The 18955-nt window shown below is 39.2% G+C and overlaps 1 protein-coding gene across 5 annotated transcripts in view; it reads left to right on the top strand.

Moving 5' to 3' along the window:
• MTUS1 (microtubule associated tumor suppressor 1) overlaps window positions 1–18955 on the top strand; it is a 170597-nt gene that overhangs the window by 108389 nt on the left and 43253 nt on the right. For 4 of the 5 annotated variants that reach the window (XM_011979596.1, XM_011979594.1, XM_011979595.1 and 1 more), the window contains one exon: window positions 17645–17859. In XM_011979596.1, coding sequence (XP_011834986.1) covers window positions 17645–17859 — 215 coding nt within the window. Of the gene's footprint in view, window positions 1–4060; window positions 4543–17644; window positions 17860–18955 lie in introns of those variants that run through there. The other variant, XM_011979598.1, reaches the window with a different exon arrangement.

The following is an 18955-nucleotide window of genomic DNA, read 5'->3' as shown; positions in this document are numbered from 1 at the left end:
GGCACCTGTAGTCCCAGCTATTCGGGAGGCTGAGGCAGGAGAATGGCATGAACTCGGGAGGCGGAGCTTGCAGTGATCTGAGATCGCGCCACTGTACTCCAGTCTGGGGGACAGAGCGAGACTCTGTCTCAAAAAAAAAAAAAAAAACTACAATGAACACATGGTTTTTGTTTTTTAAAAACAAACATTGTACATGAATTCAAAGTGTTACTGCTTTTAATTTAAACTCTTATTTTGCTTATTGCAAAATAAAAGGCAATGTCACTGTTCTTTGAGAGCTTATCAATGGAAGTTGATAAGTGGTTGGAAGTTGATTGTTTTTCTAATTGCTTTGTGTTAATTTTTTGATAATTACAATATATCTTCGTACCGAGGAAGAGGATAGTGTGGAAAAATTGGGCCTTAAGTTGAAGTTTATACAACTGGAATAGAGAATTGAACTTATTACATTAAAGACTATGAGGAGTAAAATGAAGACAATGTTGCAATTAATGCTGTGTTAGGGAAAGTAAGGAAATAAATGTTAAGATTAATGTTCCATATTAGGCTAAAGAAGATTGGTTGGATAGAGATGCTTGAATCTCCAAACAAGCCACTTGGTTTAAATTTTAATCTTCCTCATTCTTTATGATAATTAACAATAACAGACAAATTGAGTGCATTTTGTAGCATCTAAGCACATTATACAGATTATGCTAGAATCTTGTCTAGAATCATGATATTGTTTTCTAAATCCCTGATTTAAAAAACCACATTTCTATGTAGATTTCAGTGGAATTTCTGTTTGTTTGAATATACTGTGATACTACAACATATTGACTTACCAAACATTTTGTATCATCATCTTTTGTTATTTAAGCCTTAGTATAGACTTTACACATCATTTGTTTTTCTTTGTGTCATTATGAAAACTTTGGTCATTTTGTAGGCTTTCTATAAAATTATTCTCACACTTAAATTTCTTAATTTTTTTCTGGCTCCAGGATTTTTGGAAAAAAAGGAAAACACAAACACATATAATAAAGAAAAATAGAAGTCTTGCCTCTTCCACCTCCCAGAGCATTGCTGACATTTTGGCATGTTTGCTCCAATATACTTTATCCTTTTTGTTTGAAGTTGAGATCCTACATTGCATAAAATTTTAAATCATTTGTTTTCCACTGACATCCTAACACAGGCTCTGCTTCAGAGAGACTCATCTTTGTGTGTGTGTGTGTGTGTGTGTGTGTGTGTGTGTGTGAAGAGGAGTTTTGCTCTTGTTGCCCAGCCTGGAGTGCAGTGGTGCAATCTCTGCTCATTGCAACCTCCATCTCCTGGATTCAAGCGGTTCTTACCTGTCACCATGCCCAGCTAATTTTTTATATTTTTAGTAGAGATGGGGTTTCACCATGTTGGCCAGGCTGGTCTTGAACTCCTGACCTCAGGTGATCCCACCCGCCTTGGCCTCGCAAAGTGCTGAGATTACAGGCATGTAATCTCACCACCACACCCAGCTCATAAAGACTCACAGCTAACGTTTTACCAACTACAAACTGTTCTGCCTTAGGCACTAAAATTTCCTTATTTTTTCCTCTCTTGTCCTCAAGTGATGGCTATCTTTTCCTCTTAAATTAAGACTTTTAAAAATAACAAAGATACTTTTTTAGGTACTTCTCTCACATTCGTTCAATTTCAGAAAATACAGAGTGCCTAAGTGGTAACAGACGATCAAATAATCAAAGAATTTTTTTGAACCAGTTTTTTTAATCTTGGCTCCCCCCAGAGGCATATATAGTATAAAAATAGTTGTGACCTGAAAGTACTTGCTTATCCGGTTACTTAAATGAGCAAACATAAAGTGTGTAAGAGAGTGCTTGGAGCAGTAGATTGTAAGTGATGGCCATTCGTGTTTAGGGATTGCCAGGGCAGCTCCCTTGCTTTGGTGCACTTGTGCTGCATGGCCACCAGGAGGCAGATTATGTTTGGGAAAGAATCGAAACCTAGTTTGTGTAGTTCTGTCATGCATCTAATACACCTTGCTATGTTTGTGTGTGTATTTCACTGTACAAATGAGTGACTTTTGGCTTTTCCTCCTCACTGGCACTGTCTTCGTTTATTCCTGCAGCTTCTTACTCTGCTGTTAAGAGATATCATTAACAACGTTTATTTTTAATATGTGTGGTTATAGCTTAATGTAATTCAAGTAAAAATGTTAATGAATGTGATTAATTGGTGATTAGATTGCTAATTTCTTCTTTTACGGAGTCTAAAGAACTTCCCTTTTAACAAGGATAATTTAAGGCCGGGCGCGGCAGCCCACGCCTGTAATCCCAGCACTTTGGAGGCCGAGGTGTGTGGATCACCTGAGGTCAGGAGTTCAAGACCAGCCTGGCCAACATGGTGAAACCCTGTCTCTACTAAATATACAAAAATCAGCCAGGCATGGTGGCGGGCACCTGTAATCCCAGCTACTTGGGAGACTGAGATAGGATAATCACTTGAACCCGGCAGGTGGAGGTTGCAGTGAGCAGAAACCGTGCCGTTGCCCTCCAGCCTGGGCAACAAGAGTGAAACTCCATCTGAAAAAAAGGAAAAGGATAATTTAGAATTTACTATTACTGAATAAACAACAGACACAACCAAAATAAAGAAAAGACGCCTCTTACTGTATGGAGTGGTGGCATATCTGTTTTTAATCATATCAAAATTTGACTCCGTTCTTTATTTATGTTTTTAATGCTGATTGATTTCTTGGTTTTTACAAGGTTTTGGGGGGTAGAGGAAAAGGTTCTGGTATATTTTTAGTATGTAGAATCTGGAAGGAAAAGGTGTTTAGGTTTTTTAATAATAAACTGGGATGAAGTAAAAGGCAACCCCTAAAAGCAGCTTGCCTTGACTTTAGTTCCTTGATCATTTGGCTTCAGTTGCCATGGTGCAATGTATTTAGCGGGTTTTCCGTCAGTGTATGAACTAGGTGTATCTTTCTCACAGGAGCCCTGGATGGGTTATTGGGTCTGTCTCCCTTGCTGACAGCCTCTAAAATGGCAAGTTGGGGGCTTGAGTAAAGAGGGAGGGGATCTGAGGGAAGAGGACTTACTTAAATTTTCCCTTCCTCCCTCTCTCCTCCCCGCTTCATAACCTACTCTATAGAATTTCTAAAAGAACTGCTTCCTGCCAGTTTTAATAGCACTTACTGGTGTTATTTATGGTAACAATTCTACATTTATTTCTGAGTCTTATTTTCTAGGAAATCTTGGAAACCGTCATAGGACATTTTTAAAACATTGTTTTGTTGTACTTTATAACATTTTTTAAAATGTTAAGAGCTGAGGCTCTTTGTGGTTTATTGGAATTAGCTTAAGTGGGCATGTTGTTGTTAATTCTTAGATCCATATCTTTGTTTTACAAGTTCTTTTGGTTTTTGCCATCGTGTTTTAACATGCTTTTACAAGCCACTCTGCTGAAATAAAAATTAGTAGATAACTGGCAAAAGATACTGATAACTGTGCCCTCCTCACACTCCTAGTCTTTAAAGAGCGCTGTAAGAGACCACTTGATGTTCTGAATTACTCACACAATAAATGTAGTCTTTAGAATATGCCAATCTGATAGACTATTCCTCTGGAACTGATATTACCTCTGGTAGAGAAACCGTATTCATCTTTCATTGCTGACTATTTGTGAGGTCCTCAGCATGTGGGAATTAAAGTTGAACTTTAACCTTTTGACAATCTGTCATTAATATATTAGAATAGAAATTTTCTTAAATATCGTAGTTGGGAACATTTATTGCCTAAAGTCTTAAAAAAAAAAAAAAAAAGAAAAAAGAAAAAAAACTTTTCCAAAATGCCAGGCTTAAATATAGGCTTACATGAAAAATATCTAGAGAAAAAAATGCTCCTGTTATTAGTGCAAATATAAGGAGTGAGAAATGTTAAAATCAGAACACAGTGTACTTTCAGGAAATCTTAATTTTTTTCTAATTATGAAATAAACACTAGGCATTTGAAGTAATTTCCCCTAGCGATCTTTCAAGTGGTTACAGGATCTGTGACATAATTGGTTGTTTTCTAAAGCTCCTGAGACCACCCACTTTCTCCTCCCCTTTACCATCTCGGATGAAAACCCTGACAACTCCGCAAGCATGCACAGTGTGATGTGGTTCAGAGGCGGCTTCTGGACCTGCAGGAAGGAGATTTTATTCGGAGGAAGAGCATCGTTTTGGCAACATCTGGAAGTGAAAACGGAAGCCAGAAACACTTGGCTAGCCCTGGGGGATTTTTTTTCTTCTTTGCCTCTCTGGTGAAATGACATTTGCTGTGTAGGCATGTTTCCTCTCACTGTATTTCTTGGCCGTGAAGAGTACTGAGTTTAAAAAGACAGTATGTGACAGTGCATGGACATCGCCTCTTCTGTGAAATCTCGCCACCTGCTCCGAAGACATGTTGTTGTCTCCCAAATTCTCCTTATCCACCATTCACGTACGACTGACAGCCAAAGGATTGCTTCGAAACCTTCGACTTCCTTCAGGGTTTAGGAGAAGCACTATTGTTTTCCACACGGGTCTGTCTTGCGTACATCTCTGCTTAGTGTTGCATGGGGGACGTCTTCATTAATTTGCAGATGTTTGTCAGAGGTTTTTCCAAGGAGACGGATAATTGGAGAAACCAAGCTCTCTCTAATGAGAGATGAGGCTTAATTTAAAAATTGTTTTCTGTTGCTTCAGCACAGGTGCATAATACTTTTACTTTTAGCAGCAGATGGTGTTGTTTGTGTTGATGGAAGTCAGAATTGTTGCCTTGGTGTTCCCTAGCTCTTTCTCTGTCACCAGCCAAATGTGTGAAAATCAGCACCTGTTAAATTATATTTTACTTCCAGTGGTTGGGAAATAGGACATAGGTAAATTTAGAAGAATATTTCTTTTCCCCCTGTGTAGATGAGGAGGTTTCCATCGTTTTTCATTGGATAGTTTCTCGGTCAGATGAGACAGTTAATTGTAATATGCTGAAAGATTTCCCTATTCTAAACTCTTCTGACAGAAGACATCCTAATGGTTTTGGGGAAGGAGTAAGTGAATCGCAAATCTCCTTTTCCAGTCTTCATAGTAATAACGTGTGCAGTCTCAAAATACTTCCCCTGAGGTTGATGTTTGTATCTGCTTTTCATTCTCTGTGCCTAAGACGAAAACAAATTTAGTATATATTTTAGGCACATGGTGACCTGTCTGCTCACTTTTAGGGGATTGGGTTGGCCTACATTGCTACTTTTGTTCTAGATGATTTTTACAACCACAGTGAATTAAATCAGTTTTCTTCTGTAAAATATGTTAGCTGGGGTGCTGTTACATTTGTTTTGGGCTGCTTGGTGTTAGGTGTTGTAGGATTGTTTGATGCGGATGTAAATAGATTTTTTTTTTTTTTTCTGCTTCATGTGCATGTGACCCCTCGTGTGTCTTGTTTTGCACTTGGCTCATCTCTGCCCCTGGGGAGTTTTTTTCAGCTGACTGTTTTTAGTTTTCCCAGAGACATCTCCTTTCTCGGTGGGAGAATTCTGATTTTTTCCAGCACCTCTCTCTGGTGTTTCATAACTCCCCTTGACCTGTCATTTGAGTTTGCCAGCCTCTCCCTTTCAGTCTGAGCTGCCAGCTGAAGGTAAATGGGGGAAGCAGCGAGGAGGTGGTCAGCAGTGGCACTCCTCTCCCAGCCCAGGGCCGCTGCAGCCCTTCCAACTGAAAAAATTAATAGGTGGGGGGGAAAAAAATTAAAGGGTACCCTATATTGTCTATATTTGCAATAATTTGTCTGATCGAAAGTAGCTCCACATCGCTTTTAATTTTAACGAGCTTTTTAAAAAAATACTACAATCCACACCCCAAGTTAAAAATAAAATCAAACAGTGTGGAAGGTTGTGCAGTCCTGGGCAAGCCTCTCGCTAACCCTGGGTCCCTGCCTGCGCTCCGTGGAGACGGCCACTCTCAGGCTGCTTGTATAGTGTCCTTGCACGTTTCCAGTCGCGTGTAAATCTACGTAGGTCTTTTGTATTCTTTTTTTGTTATACAGAAATAAAAGCGTACTATATATTCTATACCTTTTTAAAGCTAATGTATTTTAGATTTGCATGTGATCACATGTTTATTTGCCTCATTAAAAAAAATTAGTTCTGTAACATTCCATTGTTGGATAAGTCATGATTTACTTAACCAGTGCTCTGGTAGTAGACATTCTAAGTTGTTTGTAGTGTTGTTGTGAAGCAGGTAGCTTTCCAAGACAGCTTAAGCAAAAGACACAAGGCTTCTGTTACCAGCGTTTGATTAATAGTGATGTATTGGGCCCATTTTATTTTCTAAACTTATGTAAAACTATTTTTTGTTGATTTGCAATCATAATTTTTTGAGCTAGAGTTCACATAGAGGTGATCTAATCTATCTTATACCAGGAAGGCTCAGGCCCAGAGAGGTGAATTCACTTGCCCAAAGGCGCACAGTAAGTGGCAGAGATAGGACTAAAACCTGGGACCTCTATTTAGAATTTTTGGCGTGCATATTTTCTGGCTGCGAATTTTGCTGTAATTTTGTTAGATCCAAGGAATAGCAGGGATGGAGAAAGTGTTTTGTTTGTGTGTTGGAGGCTTTTTAAAATCCTGTAAGGAATATAATTCTGCTTACTCCCAGTATCGGTCTTTTGTGGGCTTATCCGTATTATGTCATTTTAATGTCTGAGAAATCGTCCGTCAGGTGGGTATTGACACCGTCGCAGTGACTCTTATCTGAACGGACTGTCAGCAGTACCTTGGGTTTGTATCCTTAGTGAAGGAAGTGGTGTTGGTTGCCTCTGTGCAGTAGTGTTGACCTGGATTCCAAGAGGCCTGGATTATAGCCTTGATTCTGCTAGTGACCAAGTGAATAGCCCTGTGCACCTAACCTCACAGGGCTACAAAATAAGGAAATCACATGAGATGACTTTCAGGTTCCCCTTAGCCTCAAAATCTGTGAATTTTCTGACTGAAGATTTGAAAACCCTCAGTGTATTATTCTGCTTGGAAATTCATCTTATCTAAATGAATTGTCTCCTTATTTTTACCTCCTAAATTCAGTTAATACTCCTGAATTACCTGTTTCTTTTCATGACACCATGTGTCTGCTCATCAGAACCCACCTTTGTTTTCTGTTGTTGTTTGTTTGTTTGTTTTAGACGGAGTCTCGCTCTGTCGCCTAGGCTGGAGTGCACTGGTGCTATCTCGGCTCACTGCAACCTCCACCTCCCAGGTTCAAACAATTCTCCTGCCTCAGCCTCCCGAGTAGCTGGGATTACAGGTGCCCATCACCACGCCCAGCTAACTTTTTTGTGTTTTTAATAGAGATGGGGTTTCACCACGTTGGCCAGACTGGTCTGGGACTCCTGACCTCAGGCAATTCACCTGCCTCAGCCTCCCAAAGTGCTGGGATTATAGGCATGAGCCACCGTGCCTGGCCATACCCCACCTTTGATTCATTACTTGTCCTGATTTATCCACGATCAAGTGGTTGTCATACTGTTAAGACTCCATCATTTGAAATCTCTCTTTGTTTTTACTCCCTGCCATTACCCTACTTCAGGCACTATTATGTTGAAGCATTGAAATTGCTCTTCTTGGCTGGTGCCAGTGGCTCACACCTGTAATCCCAGCACTTTGGGAGGCCAAGGCAAGAGGATCACTTAAGGCTAGGAGTTTGAGACCAGCCTTGGAGAGTTAGCGAGACCCTGTCTCTATTTAAAAAACCACACACACAAAATTACTCTTCTAATAAGTAAAATGTGGTCAAATATGAACAGTTTTGTATAATCCAGGCTAAGATGTTGACTGGGCTTTCTGAAAAGCTTTCTGTTTGGTCCGTGCCTCCAGCCTTTCCCTTGCTTCTAAACTATCTTTCGCATTACAGATTAATGCATTCATTTCATAAGGAAGTACCTGTTAGACGTGTACTGTGTACCAGGCATGATGGTAGGTGCTGAAGGTATGGCTGGGAGTAAGCCAAATGGACCCTGCCTTCACGCAGCCCACTGTTTAACAGAAGGAGACAGAGCACCAGGTGATAATACAGGGTGTGGACCGGTGCCCAGCCAGCTCTTAGCAGGTGGAGGTACCTTTAATCCAGGTCCTCCAGTAGAAGTGCCTTTTAAGTTGCGTTGTCAGGAAATGGAGAATTAACCAAGAAACCAAGTGTTTCAGACAGAGAAAAAAGCATGTAAAAGCCTAGAGGGGTTTGAGGAAGGGCTCCTTCAAGGAAACAAAAGAGTTGTAATATTTCTGAGCATAGAATGTGGTGGGACGGGGGCTGGCCATTATAGAGATCCAGCCAGAATAAGCCTTCTCACTGATCCCACGTAGAGGTCACTGCAATAGGACTCTTAACATTTTATACCTATCTGTGGGACAGAGACTAGAGAAGTCACAGGCTCTATTTCCCAGCCTCCCTTCCAGGTAGATACAGTCATGTGACTGAGACCCGGCCAATAAGACGGAAGCTTAAGCGACCTGGCACCTGGGCACTGGGCACTGTGATATATTATTACTGGGTGGTGTCCACCACTGGTGAAGCGTGCTGTTGGATCGAGGTTATCTTTCCTCTGTAAATAGGGGAGAGGAGGGAATTTGTCAGGAACTATGCATGATGTTGCAGGACATCAGGCGCAGATGAAAATCTGAGACGTGCAGTGATGACTTCACTGACGTGGGGAAAGGTCAGCAATAGTCTTTCTTACCAAAGTATTAAACTCCGTCTCTTTCAGAATTTTACCTCAGCTTACTAGTTCTATTTTTATAGTGAGGCAGGGGAAGGAAAAGACTTTGCTAAGAATTTATTCCCTGCCAGTTAGCATTCAGTTTTTCTATGAAGCTGGAAATTCTTGTATTAATTACTATGAAGAGTGTCATTTGAACCTCACAGGGTAATTTTCTTCTTAACTCCAGTGAAGGCAATTCAGTGCACTAAGGACAGAATTCTTTCTGCTGAGCTAGTGACATTAAACGTGATTACTGCAGCGCAAAGGAGGAGGAACACGTGTACATACATAGCGAGGAATGGCAGAGTTAGTATCAGGACAAAATATTTCCATTTACTTTTGCTATTTTATTATATTTTGAACTTTTAGGTTCAGGGATACATGTAAAGGTTTGTTACACAGGTAAGCTCATGTCACAGAGTTTGTTGTACAAGAAATAGTTTATTGTACAGATGATTTCATCACCCAGGAATTAAGGCCAGGACCTGAGTTATTTTTTTCTGCTCCTCTCCCTCCTCCTACCCTGCACCCTCACGTAGACCCCTGTGTCTGTTTCCCTTCTTTGTGTTCATGAAGAGAACCGTTTTAAACAGGTGTTCAGTAAGAGGCAGGCAGAATGTGAATGCGTTTGTTTACAATGAAATTATGTTCTCGCATTTGGTATTCACTTTCGACTCCTTTTAGATGGAATTAATAGCTTCACTAGGAAGCAACTTGTCCCCCCTGAAGAAAAGCAGCTTTGAGGTTGTTTAGTGGCTCCACCATGTCGGAATCCTCATCTCTGCTGTCTTCTTAGCCCTGTCTTCGTGATTGTTGCCTCATGGTCTCACAGTGGCTGCTCCAGAAAGGAAGAAAAAGAAATGAGGAAGGGGTGGTGCCAGGTCGCTTAAGCTTCCGTCTCATTGGCCGGGCCTCAGTCACATGACTGTATCTACCTGGAAGGGAGGCTGGGAAATAGAGCCTGTGACTTCTCTAGTCTCTGTCGCACAGATAGGTATAAAATGTTAAGATCCCTATTGCAGTATCTGCCACAGAGAAGGCAGAACAGGTATTTCTCAAGTGGATGTTGGCTGATTATAAATGAGGGGAGTATATTATTTAACAAGTTGGACCTTGCGACAGGCCTTGCTGTTTATTCTGTGCATTTTGGAGGGGCATTGATTACGTATTTGTAATGATTCCAGTTAAACTTTCAAGTTGTTTTATTGTTTGGATGTAAGTCTTAATATTTGATTTTTGTTCTCTTGAATGAATTTTCAGTTATAAAATACATTGGGAAGGAATGTGCTCAACTTTAAGTATGGCTTTTGTATGCTTAATATGTTATTGTTGCATTTATGGATGTATTATGGATTAGGAGGGCATTTACTCATGTACCGTTAGGGTGACAGTAAATAAACTTCAATTTCTCTTGTGTTTTTTGTGCCACAAAATGTAGACATTAGTGAGGCCATATTAGAAAGCTTCCATTAAAATACCACATATGTTAGAATTTGCATGTGAAAAGATAACATTTAGGCTGTTGTAGAATGCAGAAGAAATCAAAAGGACCAAGATGAAGAAGAATGTGAGATGTAGCCTTTCACTGCCCCTTAGTTATCTTGCTGTGAATCCAGATTCTTCCTTTCAGCCTCCTTGAAGGCAGTCATGAAGGATTTTGCTGGACTCTTGCCACATAGACAAGCGTTAGCTAAAAACTGGTATTACGAATGGTATGATGCTGAAATCATTTTGCTGTGGATTGAATCCAAGCTTCGGTAGCCGTGGCAGTTTTAGAGCTGTAGCTTTGCCGTGACATGAAGATCTGCACTTTTGTAGTTACAGCTTTCTGTTGAAGAAGACAATAAAGTGTTAAATGGCAAGTTTTGTTCACAATAGGTAAGATTTTGGAAGGTTTTTTTTTTTTTTTTTTTGACCGAGTCTCGCTCTGTCGCCCAGGCTGGAGTGCAGTGGCCGGATCTCAGCTCACTGCAAGCTCCACCTCCCGGGTTCACACCATTCTCCTGCCTCAGCCTCCCAAGTAGCTGGGACTACAGGCGCCCGCCACCTCGCCCGGCTAGTTTTTGTATTTTTGGTAGAGACGGAGTTTCACCGTGTTAGCCAGGATGGTCTCGATATCCTGACCTCGTGATCCTCCCGCCTCGGCCTCCCAAAGTGCTGGGATTACAAGCTTGAGCCACCGTGCCCGGCCGATTTTGGTAAGTTTTTAAAAGTGAGATGTTGAAAGAGACCGTATGTCCTAATCTGACAAGTTTCAGATAATTAGAGTTTTATTACACTAAATTACATTTTAACGTGGTATCCACTTTCCACACACAAATGGAAAGGAAATAATTATGGTTTGGAGTTGCATTCATAATGGGAAGGACAGCAGTGTTTTTCATCAAGAGACATTGGAGGAACATGGCAAGCTGTATATAGTAAATAGTTGTTTCATTAGAACAATTTATTCTGGTTAATTGAGAATTACCCTATAAATAAAGTAATATACTTTTTATGAGCTTTAAAACATCTTTCAGAGCTAAGAATAATATTTTATTAATAATGTATGCGTATTATTTTCCTAGGTAGAAACACAACAGGTGTGATTTTAAAGATATCTAATATTGAATATCATATTTCTGTGTTTAAGGCAATACTTTGGGTTATTTTAGTACACAAGGGTCCTTTTTATAAACATCAGCAATTATGTGGCTCTGTGGAAAATTAAGACTAATAGAGCTTTCTTTTTGGGTGAGAGATTTGCCTTTTTTCTCCCTGGTGACCTGAGTCCTAGGCACCTCTCTTCCAAATTGCTTGTCCTTAACTGCTTAGTATTTTGAGAATGATGTTCTCTTTTTATTTATTGCCTGTATTACAAATATTTCTAGTATTTAACTGGCTATTTTAATTTTCGTTTCTGTTGTAAGATAGTCTGTTTTTTTTTTCTTTTCCTTTGGGAAGACACCGGGTAGTGGGATTGCTGGGTTGAATGGTAGTTCTATTTTTAGTTCTTTGAGGAATCTCCATACTGTTTTCCATAGAGATTGTACTAATTCACATTCCCACCAACAGTGTATAAGCATTGCCTTCTCTCCACATCCTTGCCAGCATCTATGATTTTTTGACTTTTTAGTAATAGCCATTCTGATATGAGATGGTATCTCATTGTGGTTTTAATTTGCATTTCTCTGATGATTAGTGATGTTGAACATTTTTTTTAATGTTCTGCTTTTGCATATGTTGGCTGCTTCTCTGTCTTCTTTTGAGAAAAGTCTCTACATGTCCTTTGCCCATTTTTTATTGGGGTTGTATTTTTTCTTGTTGAGTTGTTGGTTTTCCTTATAAATTCTGAATATTAGATATTTGTCAAATGCATAGTTTGCAAATATTTTCTCCCATTCTATAGGTTGTCTGTTTCCTCTGTTGACTGTTTCTTTTACTGTGCAGAAGCTTTTTAGTTTAAGTCCCATTCGTCTAGTTTTGTTTTTGTTGCATTTGCTTTGGAGATCTTAGTGATGAATTCTTTGCCTTGGCCAGTGTTTTTTCTAGTCCGCCCCCGCCTAGGAATTTTTATTGTTTCAGGTCTTACGTTGTAAGTCTTCAATCTGTCTTGAGTTCATTTTTGCATGTGATAAGAGACAGGGCTCCAGTTTCTCTCTTCTCATTTTCCCAGCACCGTTTTTTGAATAGGATGTCCTTTCTCCATTGTATGTATTTTTGCTGACTTTGTCAAAGATCAATTAGCTGTAAGCATGTGGCTTTATATCTGGGTTCTCTGTTCTCTTCCATTGATCTATGTGTCTATTTTTAGACCAGTGTCATGCTTTTTTGGTTGCTATAGGAGGGAGGCAGTGCCTTCTTAAAAGTATTTCTGAATGTGGTGAATTTGTGTTAACTCTTCTTTGAGTTAGTAGTCCATTTTAGGTCCATAAGAGTATGAGAAATTTGCTTTTTTCCTGCCAGCTATGTGAAAAATAGTTAAGGGCGAGTTTGGACTGTTGCTTCAGGAAAAAATTTTATAAGCATAAGTAACCCAAACAGGAATTTTTTATATGAATATGCTTTCTGTTCTCTAATCTGCTTTTAATGTGAAGAAAAGAAGTAGAACCCTTTTTCATATAATATGAGCTATTGCAACAAATTCTACCAATATAGTAATGAAAAATTTAAATGCTGAGGCATCGTAAGTCCTTCTCCCACCCCCCAAAAATAATTGGTTTGGGTAATTTTTTGTTGTTGTTGTTGTTGAGATGGAGTCTTGCTCTGTCACCCAGGCTGGAGTGCCGTGGCACGATCTCAGCTCACTGGTATCTCCGCCTCCCGGGTTCCCGCCATTCTCCTGCCTCAGCCTCCCGAGTAGCTGGGACTACAGGCGCCCGCCACCACGCCCGGCTAATGTTTTGTATTTTCAGTAGAGACAGGGTTTCACCGTGTTAGCCAGGATGGTCTCGATCTCCTGACCTCGTGATCCACCCGCCTCAGCCTCCCAAAGTGCTGTGATTATAGGCGTGAACCACCGCGCCCGGCCTGGCTTGGGTAATTTTAAATGTCTAAACACTGTGCTTTGCTGAGCTTAAAATTGTCCATTTTCAGTAAATGCCGTATCTACCTAGAAATAGAAAAATATTGTATGTCTCCTGAATTATTACTGTTAACTCTTTTAGAGTAAACAGCTAATGAAGGGAACACTGGAAAACTTTATACAAACGTAAGCTAATAGTTGACATGAATGATAACTTTAAAAAACTATATGTAAGATTGCATGGATAAGCAGGATAAGCACCTGCCACCAGATGCTGGGGAAACCCTGACTGAAGGAACTTGTGTGTAGGTGTCCCTATGAGGACTTTTAGATATGTATGATTAGATTAGGCAGAAGGAAGGGAGTTTTCTGTCTGTCCACGCTGCTAGCAGGGATGAAGAGACCCCTCCCTAGCCTCTGAGTTCATAACCTATGTTTTGTCAACCCCACAAACATCAGTTTTTAATGCACTACGTTGTGGAAAGCACATACCATCCGGTCAGTGACTGTCACCTTTATACAGATAGGTTGAGATTTGGAGTTGAAGAGGTGAGCACTAGGGAAACATGAGTCAGCAGGGATCTTTGGTGTCTTTGTGGCTCTCTGAGCAATACCACCCTCTTATGTGATACTTCTCCCGTCCCCCAGAGCACCAGAGCAGGTGCACACCCACCACAGCAGCGCCCTCATGGTAGATTTTAATAAATATATTTCATGAGTGAGTAAGTAGGTCAATGAGTATACACAAAAGTAGACAACATTCGTTTCCAAATTCTGTGTTTAGTTTGTGTTTCATGGAACCCAAGGCAATCTCCCTCAGTAGGTCTCCTCTCTAACTGGATTTTATTAATGTGGAAAGCCAGCAGATTGCGGAAATGTGTGGCTTGTTTGACCTAGAACGGATGTGTCCTGAGCTGCTAGTATGTGGTGATGGTTAGTCCATGTCTGAATGGGTAGGTTTTTTTTCTCAAAATTGTTTTTGGTCTTGGGATATGGAGGACTGTTTGCCTAAGTGACTTGAGCCTGAGAAATGGGCATCTTCCTCTTTAACCAACTACTTTCTTTAAGAAGATGATGCATGACTTCATTGCACTAGTTTTAAATTTTATTAAATTGAGGTTTCTGAGTAGAAAGAACAAAGAGAGCCAACGGTGTTATCCAGCTGTTTTCCAGATGAGCCAATATCTTTGGTTCTGGCCTTTGTTTTCCTGATGGAGGTCCCCATTTCATTAGAATGAGTCCCAGTAAGGCTGGATCACAGCTGACGGTGGTAATTATCTTGTTGAGAGAAATCTGAATCCATGTAGAAGTTAACATTTAATTTTAAGATTTCTGATTAAATTGATCCTTTGAAATCAGAGCGTGTTCTGTTAATAGGTACAATAAACAAAATAATTTATACTTTTGTATAAAAGCTTTATTATCAAAACAGTAACATGCTGATAAACGAGGGTAAGGGCAAAGTTTGGCTGATATTATGCTAATTTCACGTAAGTAATGAATCCTGCAGGATTTAAGGGAAACCCCTGGCTTTTCAGTACTGTGAAGTACCTGTTGGTGAGCCTTGGGGCTTTGAGCATCGTTGGAGATTCTTGCATCATCTCTGATCTGCAGCTGAGCCAGGAGTGGGGAGAGAGTGGGACGCATGTGGAAACTGGGTCATCGGCTGGCTGCCGTGTGGTCACACTTCATCCTTAGGGAGCACAGTATATGGAGCGGAAGATTGAGTGCACAGCGCGCATTTCCAGCTCCACAGAGAGGACAGTCTGTTTGCTCATTTGCTCTCATTTTAAAATTTGAAGACACGTACTCTTAGACGAATACATAGTGTGTTCTTTCCTCCTTAATCATAAAGCTATTCTGAGTAATCACTAACAAACCCTGTGTAATGTTTAGATTCCTGTGTAATTTCCCCAAGGAAAAATTCTACATAGACTATTTCCTTGATAGCTAAGTAGTACATAAAAAATGTATGTCCTCGAATTTCACTTTAACTGTCTTTTAAAAGTAATTTTGTTTACTTCTTATATTTAACTTTTGAAGAGGTAATATATTTATCCCATGGTTAAAAAGTATAAAAAATACTTCAGGATACTTTTTAGCTATCTGATTCCTTTTACCTTCTCTTCAAAAGTAAACAATGTTAGTACAATTACATGTATTCTGTGATATTTTTGTTACAGATTTATGATCAAAAAGCAAGAATCTAGAATATTTCTCCAAAATATTAATATAAAAGATTCACCTGTCAGATTTTGTAAATAATTTTAAACTGACAGTTTTAAAGCTCTGAAATTGTGTTTAAAATAACATTCATTAGCATAGAAATTCTAGAAAGAGAGTCAAATGTTATTCAGGACTCAGGAAATGATAAAGCAGTTATCAATAAATGAATTTTTAAGTAAGTTTTAGTAGGACATATACAAATGATATCAGGAGAATGAACTTGTGTCTATATTTGTTGCAGTAAATTCTAGATAGTAAAGGATCTAAAAATGTTTGTTTATAAAATTGTATTAACACATAGATGTTTATATGTGGGTTTGTTAAAATGAGTTATCAGATAGATAATGGGCTTATATGTATTAAAGCAAGATATTATTACATTTGTTGCATAAATATTTATTTTTATATATATCATGTATTACATCACCACCTAATCCACTTTCCAAAATGTGTGGGAACAGCAGAGGCTTGGCATTAGAGGCCTGGGTTCTGACTTTGAATCTGGATTCCCATAGGAGTTGTTTACACCCAGGGAAGACCATTCCCACTTGTGAGCCCCCTCGTCCCCCCTGGGGTCATTGGGAGGATGAAAAGAGAGGGAAAGTGAGAACACGCTGTGATCAGTGAAACACTGTGGGATTATTATTACCTGTTACGTGACAATTTCTAAAAACATCTAGGAAATGACATAAAGAATACTAATCTCATGGTCAAATATTTAGATTCTTTTTTCATCAATAAGTGACTAGTAATTTGTTCGCCCTTCAGGACTGTAATATATTAACTTGGCTATTTTCTGCATCTATGGAAGTGACAATTATTCATAAGCTACTATTAATTGCTAATAATAAAGAGTAATGGATAAATACTTCCTCTCATCAAGTATTACAAAGACACAGTGAAATAATGGATATTTTAGTCATTTTAGAACAGAGAATTATCAATATTAATACAAATATGAGTTATTTAACCATGTAATGCAGCCATAGAAAATAAGAGCCTTTTTTCCTGCTTTTAACTTAGAGTTTATTCAGTATATTTAGCCATTTGTTCTTAGAACATGAGTACTGATGTTTCTTTATTTTTCTTTAAGCAATCACTGTAATAGTTTGCCTCTTCCCAAAAAATTGGAGAAAATAATTACTAAATTTCTTTACAAGTTGTCTTAGATTTATTACCACAAAATGTGGATGCCATAATGAAAGACTGTTAGAATAAGGAAACTTTTTTTTTTTTTTTAGTTTCTTTTGTCTTTTTTTTCCAAATTTACATTTGTTTGGATTACTTGGCTTGTTTATTTCAAGAAGCTAAGCAATTCATTTCTTATTTTTCCAATTCTGTTTGATATTCAGAATGACTGACACATTTGAAATGGTTCCAAGACTGAACAGTTTTTTATGTAAAACAGGGTAATTCCCAGGGCACTATAGCGCAGGAAGGGAATAATCACTTAGCGTGGCATTTGGGTTGGATTTGGAGTGTTAGCATGCGCTTTAAAAAAAAAACTGTGGGAGCCATTATCACTACTTGGGAAAAAAGACCGACAAAGCTTGTGTTTGGCAGAAAATGGAATAGTATAGTCAAGAGTATAGTACTCGTAGCAGTGAACTTAAAGAGGCAAAATCTGAGTGTTTTCAATGTATGTGATGATTTATTAGAGATTAGGAAATGACTCATCTGCAGTATAAATCTGTGTAATGACTAGGCCATCATCAGGGAAAAGATGAGGGATTTGTAGAAAATGTATGGGAGGAGAGAAAGGCATTTAATTAAATGTCCAGTGATTTGTCTGTTTCTTTTGGCATATGAGATCAGAAAAGTCAGGCTTCTCGTCAGCCAAGGTTTCGCTACCAGTTTAACTGGAAAATGAGAAGCTAGGAGAACAGAATCATTTTGCACACAGTTTTTGTGTTTCTGGGTTGCCAAATCTATTTACGTCGTGTTCCTAATTCTCTGTTCCGCAAAAATCTTTTAAAGTCATAACTGGCGGCCACTGTGTTCGTGAATTCCAACCATCTAGATCTCCGATTCATTCCACCTCTCATCCGTATGCATTCCTTACGGGAACATAAATGCGTTTACATGGCTTATCTGGTTGTTTTTGAACCCATGTGGTGGTGATTTTAAAAATTAACCTCACCTGTCTTTGTATCTATGTTAATTCCTTTTGCAGTTGAAAAGAGCAGGCAGAAGAATCCCCGAAGCTTATGTATCCAGACACAGACGGCTCCCGATGCACTGCCCTCTGAGAAAACACGTGAATTGGCGCAATATAAAACAAAATGTGAAAACCAAAGTGGATTTATCCTGCAGCTCAAGCAGCTTCTTGCCTGTGGTAATACCAAGTTTGAGGCGTTGACAGTTGTGATTCAGCACCTGCTGTCTGAGGTAAGGATGTGCATCCTAGAAAGAGCCTTTCTCCTCGAGGTCGGGGGAGCATGGGGAGGACTTGCTCATGCGCTCGCCCTGGGAATATCTAGGTAAATGATGGGAAAGATCAGGTGTGATTCATCACATTACATTTTTGTCAGTTCACCAGATAACCTGAGTCGGTCGCTAGAACCTTGGCATGGAAACATTTTCTCGCTTCCTTTTTTTACCCCTAGAGTCTGTTGGTTAGAATGGCAACAGCAAGAACATAATTTCCTGTTACACCGCTGTGTGCCTCTAGACCTAAACTAGCATTAGCATTTTTTTCACTTAATTTTTCTGTTTGTCTATGTGTAGCTTTTCATATCACACTTAATTTAATGCTTTGAAAAATGAGGTTTGTTATATTTATGGATTCAAGAGCACTTTTGAGTTCAGTTAACTCAGAAGTGAGTTAACTCCCAGAATCATATCTGGGGATTCTTTCTGAAAGTTCCATTTATTCCTAAATAGTCCCTGTGGTGCAGCAAAAGCAAAGCAGATTTGCGGTGTTGTTACTCTTCCCTAATATTCTTCAGGGATGTTACTTCACGAACTGGCTGAAATTCATTGAGAAAACCAAGTTTATATGAACATGTTACTGACATAAAAATGACATAAAAGCTGTAATATTTCAGGGGGAAACTGATCAGAGAATATAACTTGAGCTCCTTAGTTTTTAATCACAGTTTTCAAGACGGATATACATGGTAACACAAAGGAAAAGGAAAAAACAAACACAAAAACTGGCCACGTACTGTGGCTCATGCCTGGAGTCCCAGCATTTTGGGAAGACGAGGAGGGAGGATCGCTTGTGGCCAGGAGTTCAAGACCAGCCTAAGCAACATAGGGAAAACATAAAAATTAAAAGCAAAAAGAAAACTGTTCAGTTTGGCTGTTCTATAGTTTCGTTCAGATCAACAAATCTGTCCTGGTTTCATACAGAGGCGCCTGTGATATGGCTGCCTGTTTAGGAAGCAGGGAGAGAGAGAAGTGGATGAGACTTGGTCTGTGCCTTGGAGAAACTATCAGACTAGTAGACAGTTTCAATGAATTCTCTTTTTTTTTTTTTTTT

This window comes from Mandrillus leucophaeus, unplaced genomic scaffold, assembly GCF_000951045.1.
Source record: "Mandrillus leucophaeus isolate KB7577 unplaced genomic scaffold, Mleu.le_1.0 Scaffold204, whole genome shotgun sequence".
NCBI classification, from domain to species: Eukaryota; Metazoa; Chordata; class Mammalia; order Primates; family Cercopithecidae; genus Mandrillus; species Mandrillus leucophaeus.
Note: the sequence above shows the minus strand (reverse complement) of the source record. Positions and strands in the feature narration are given on the sequence as shown.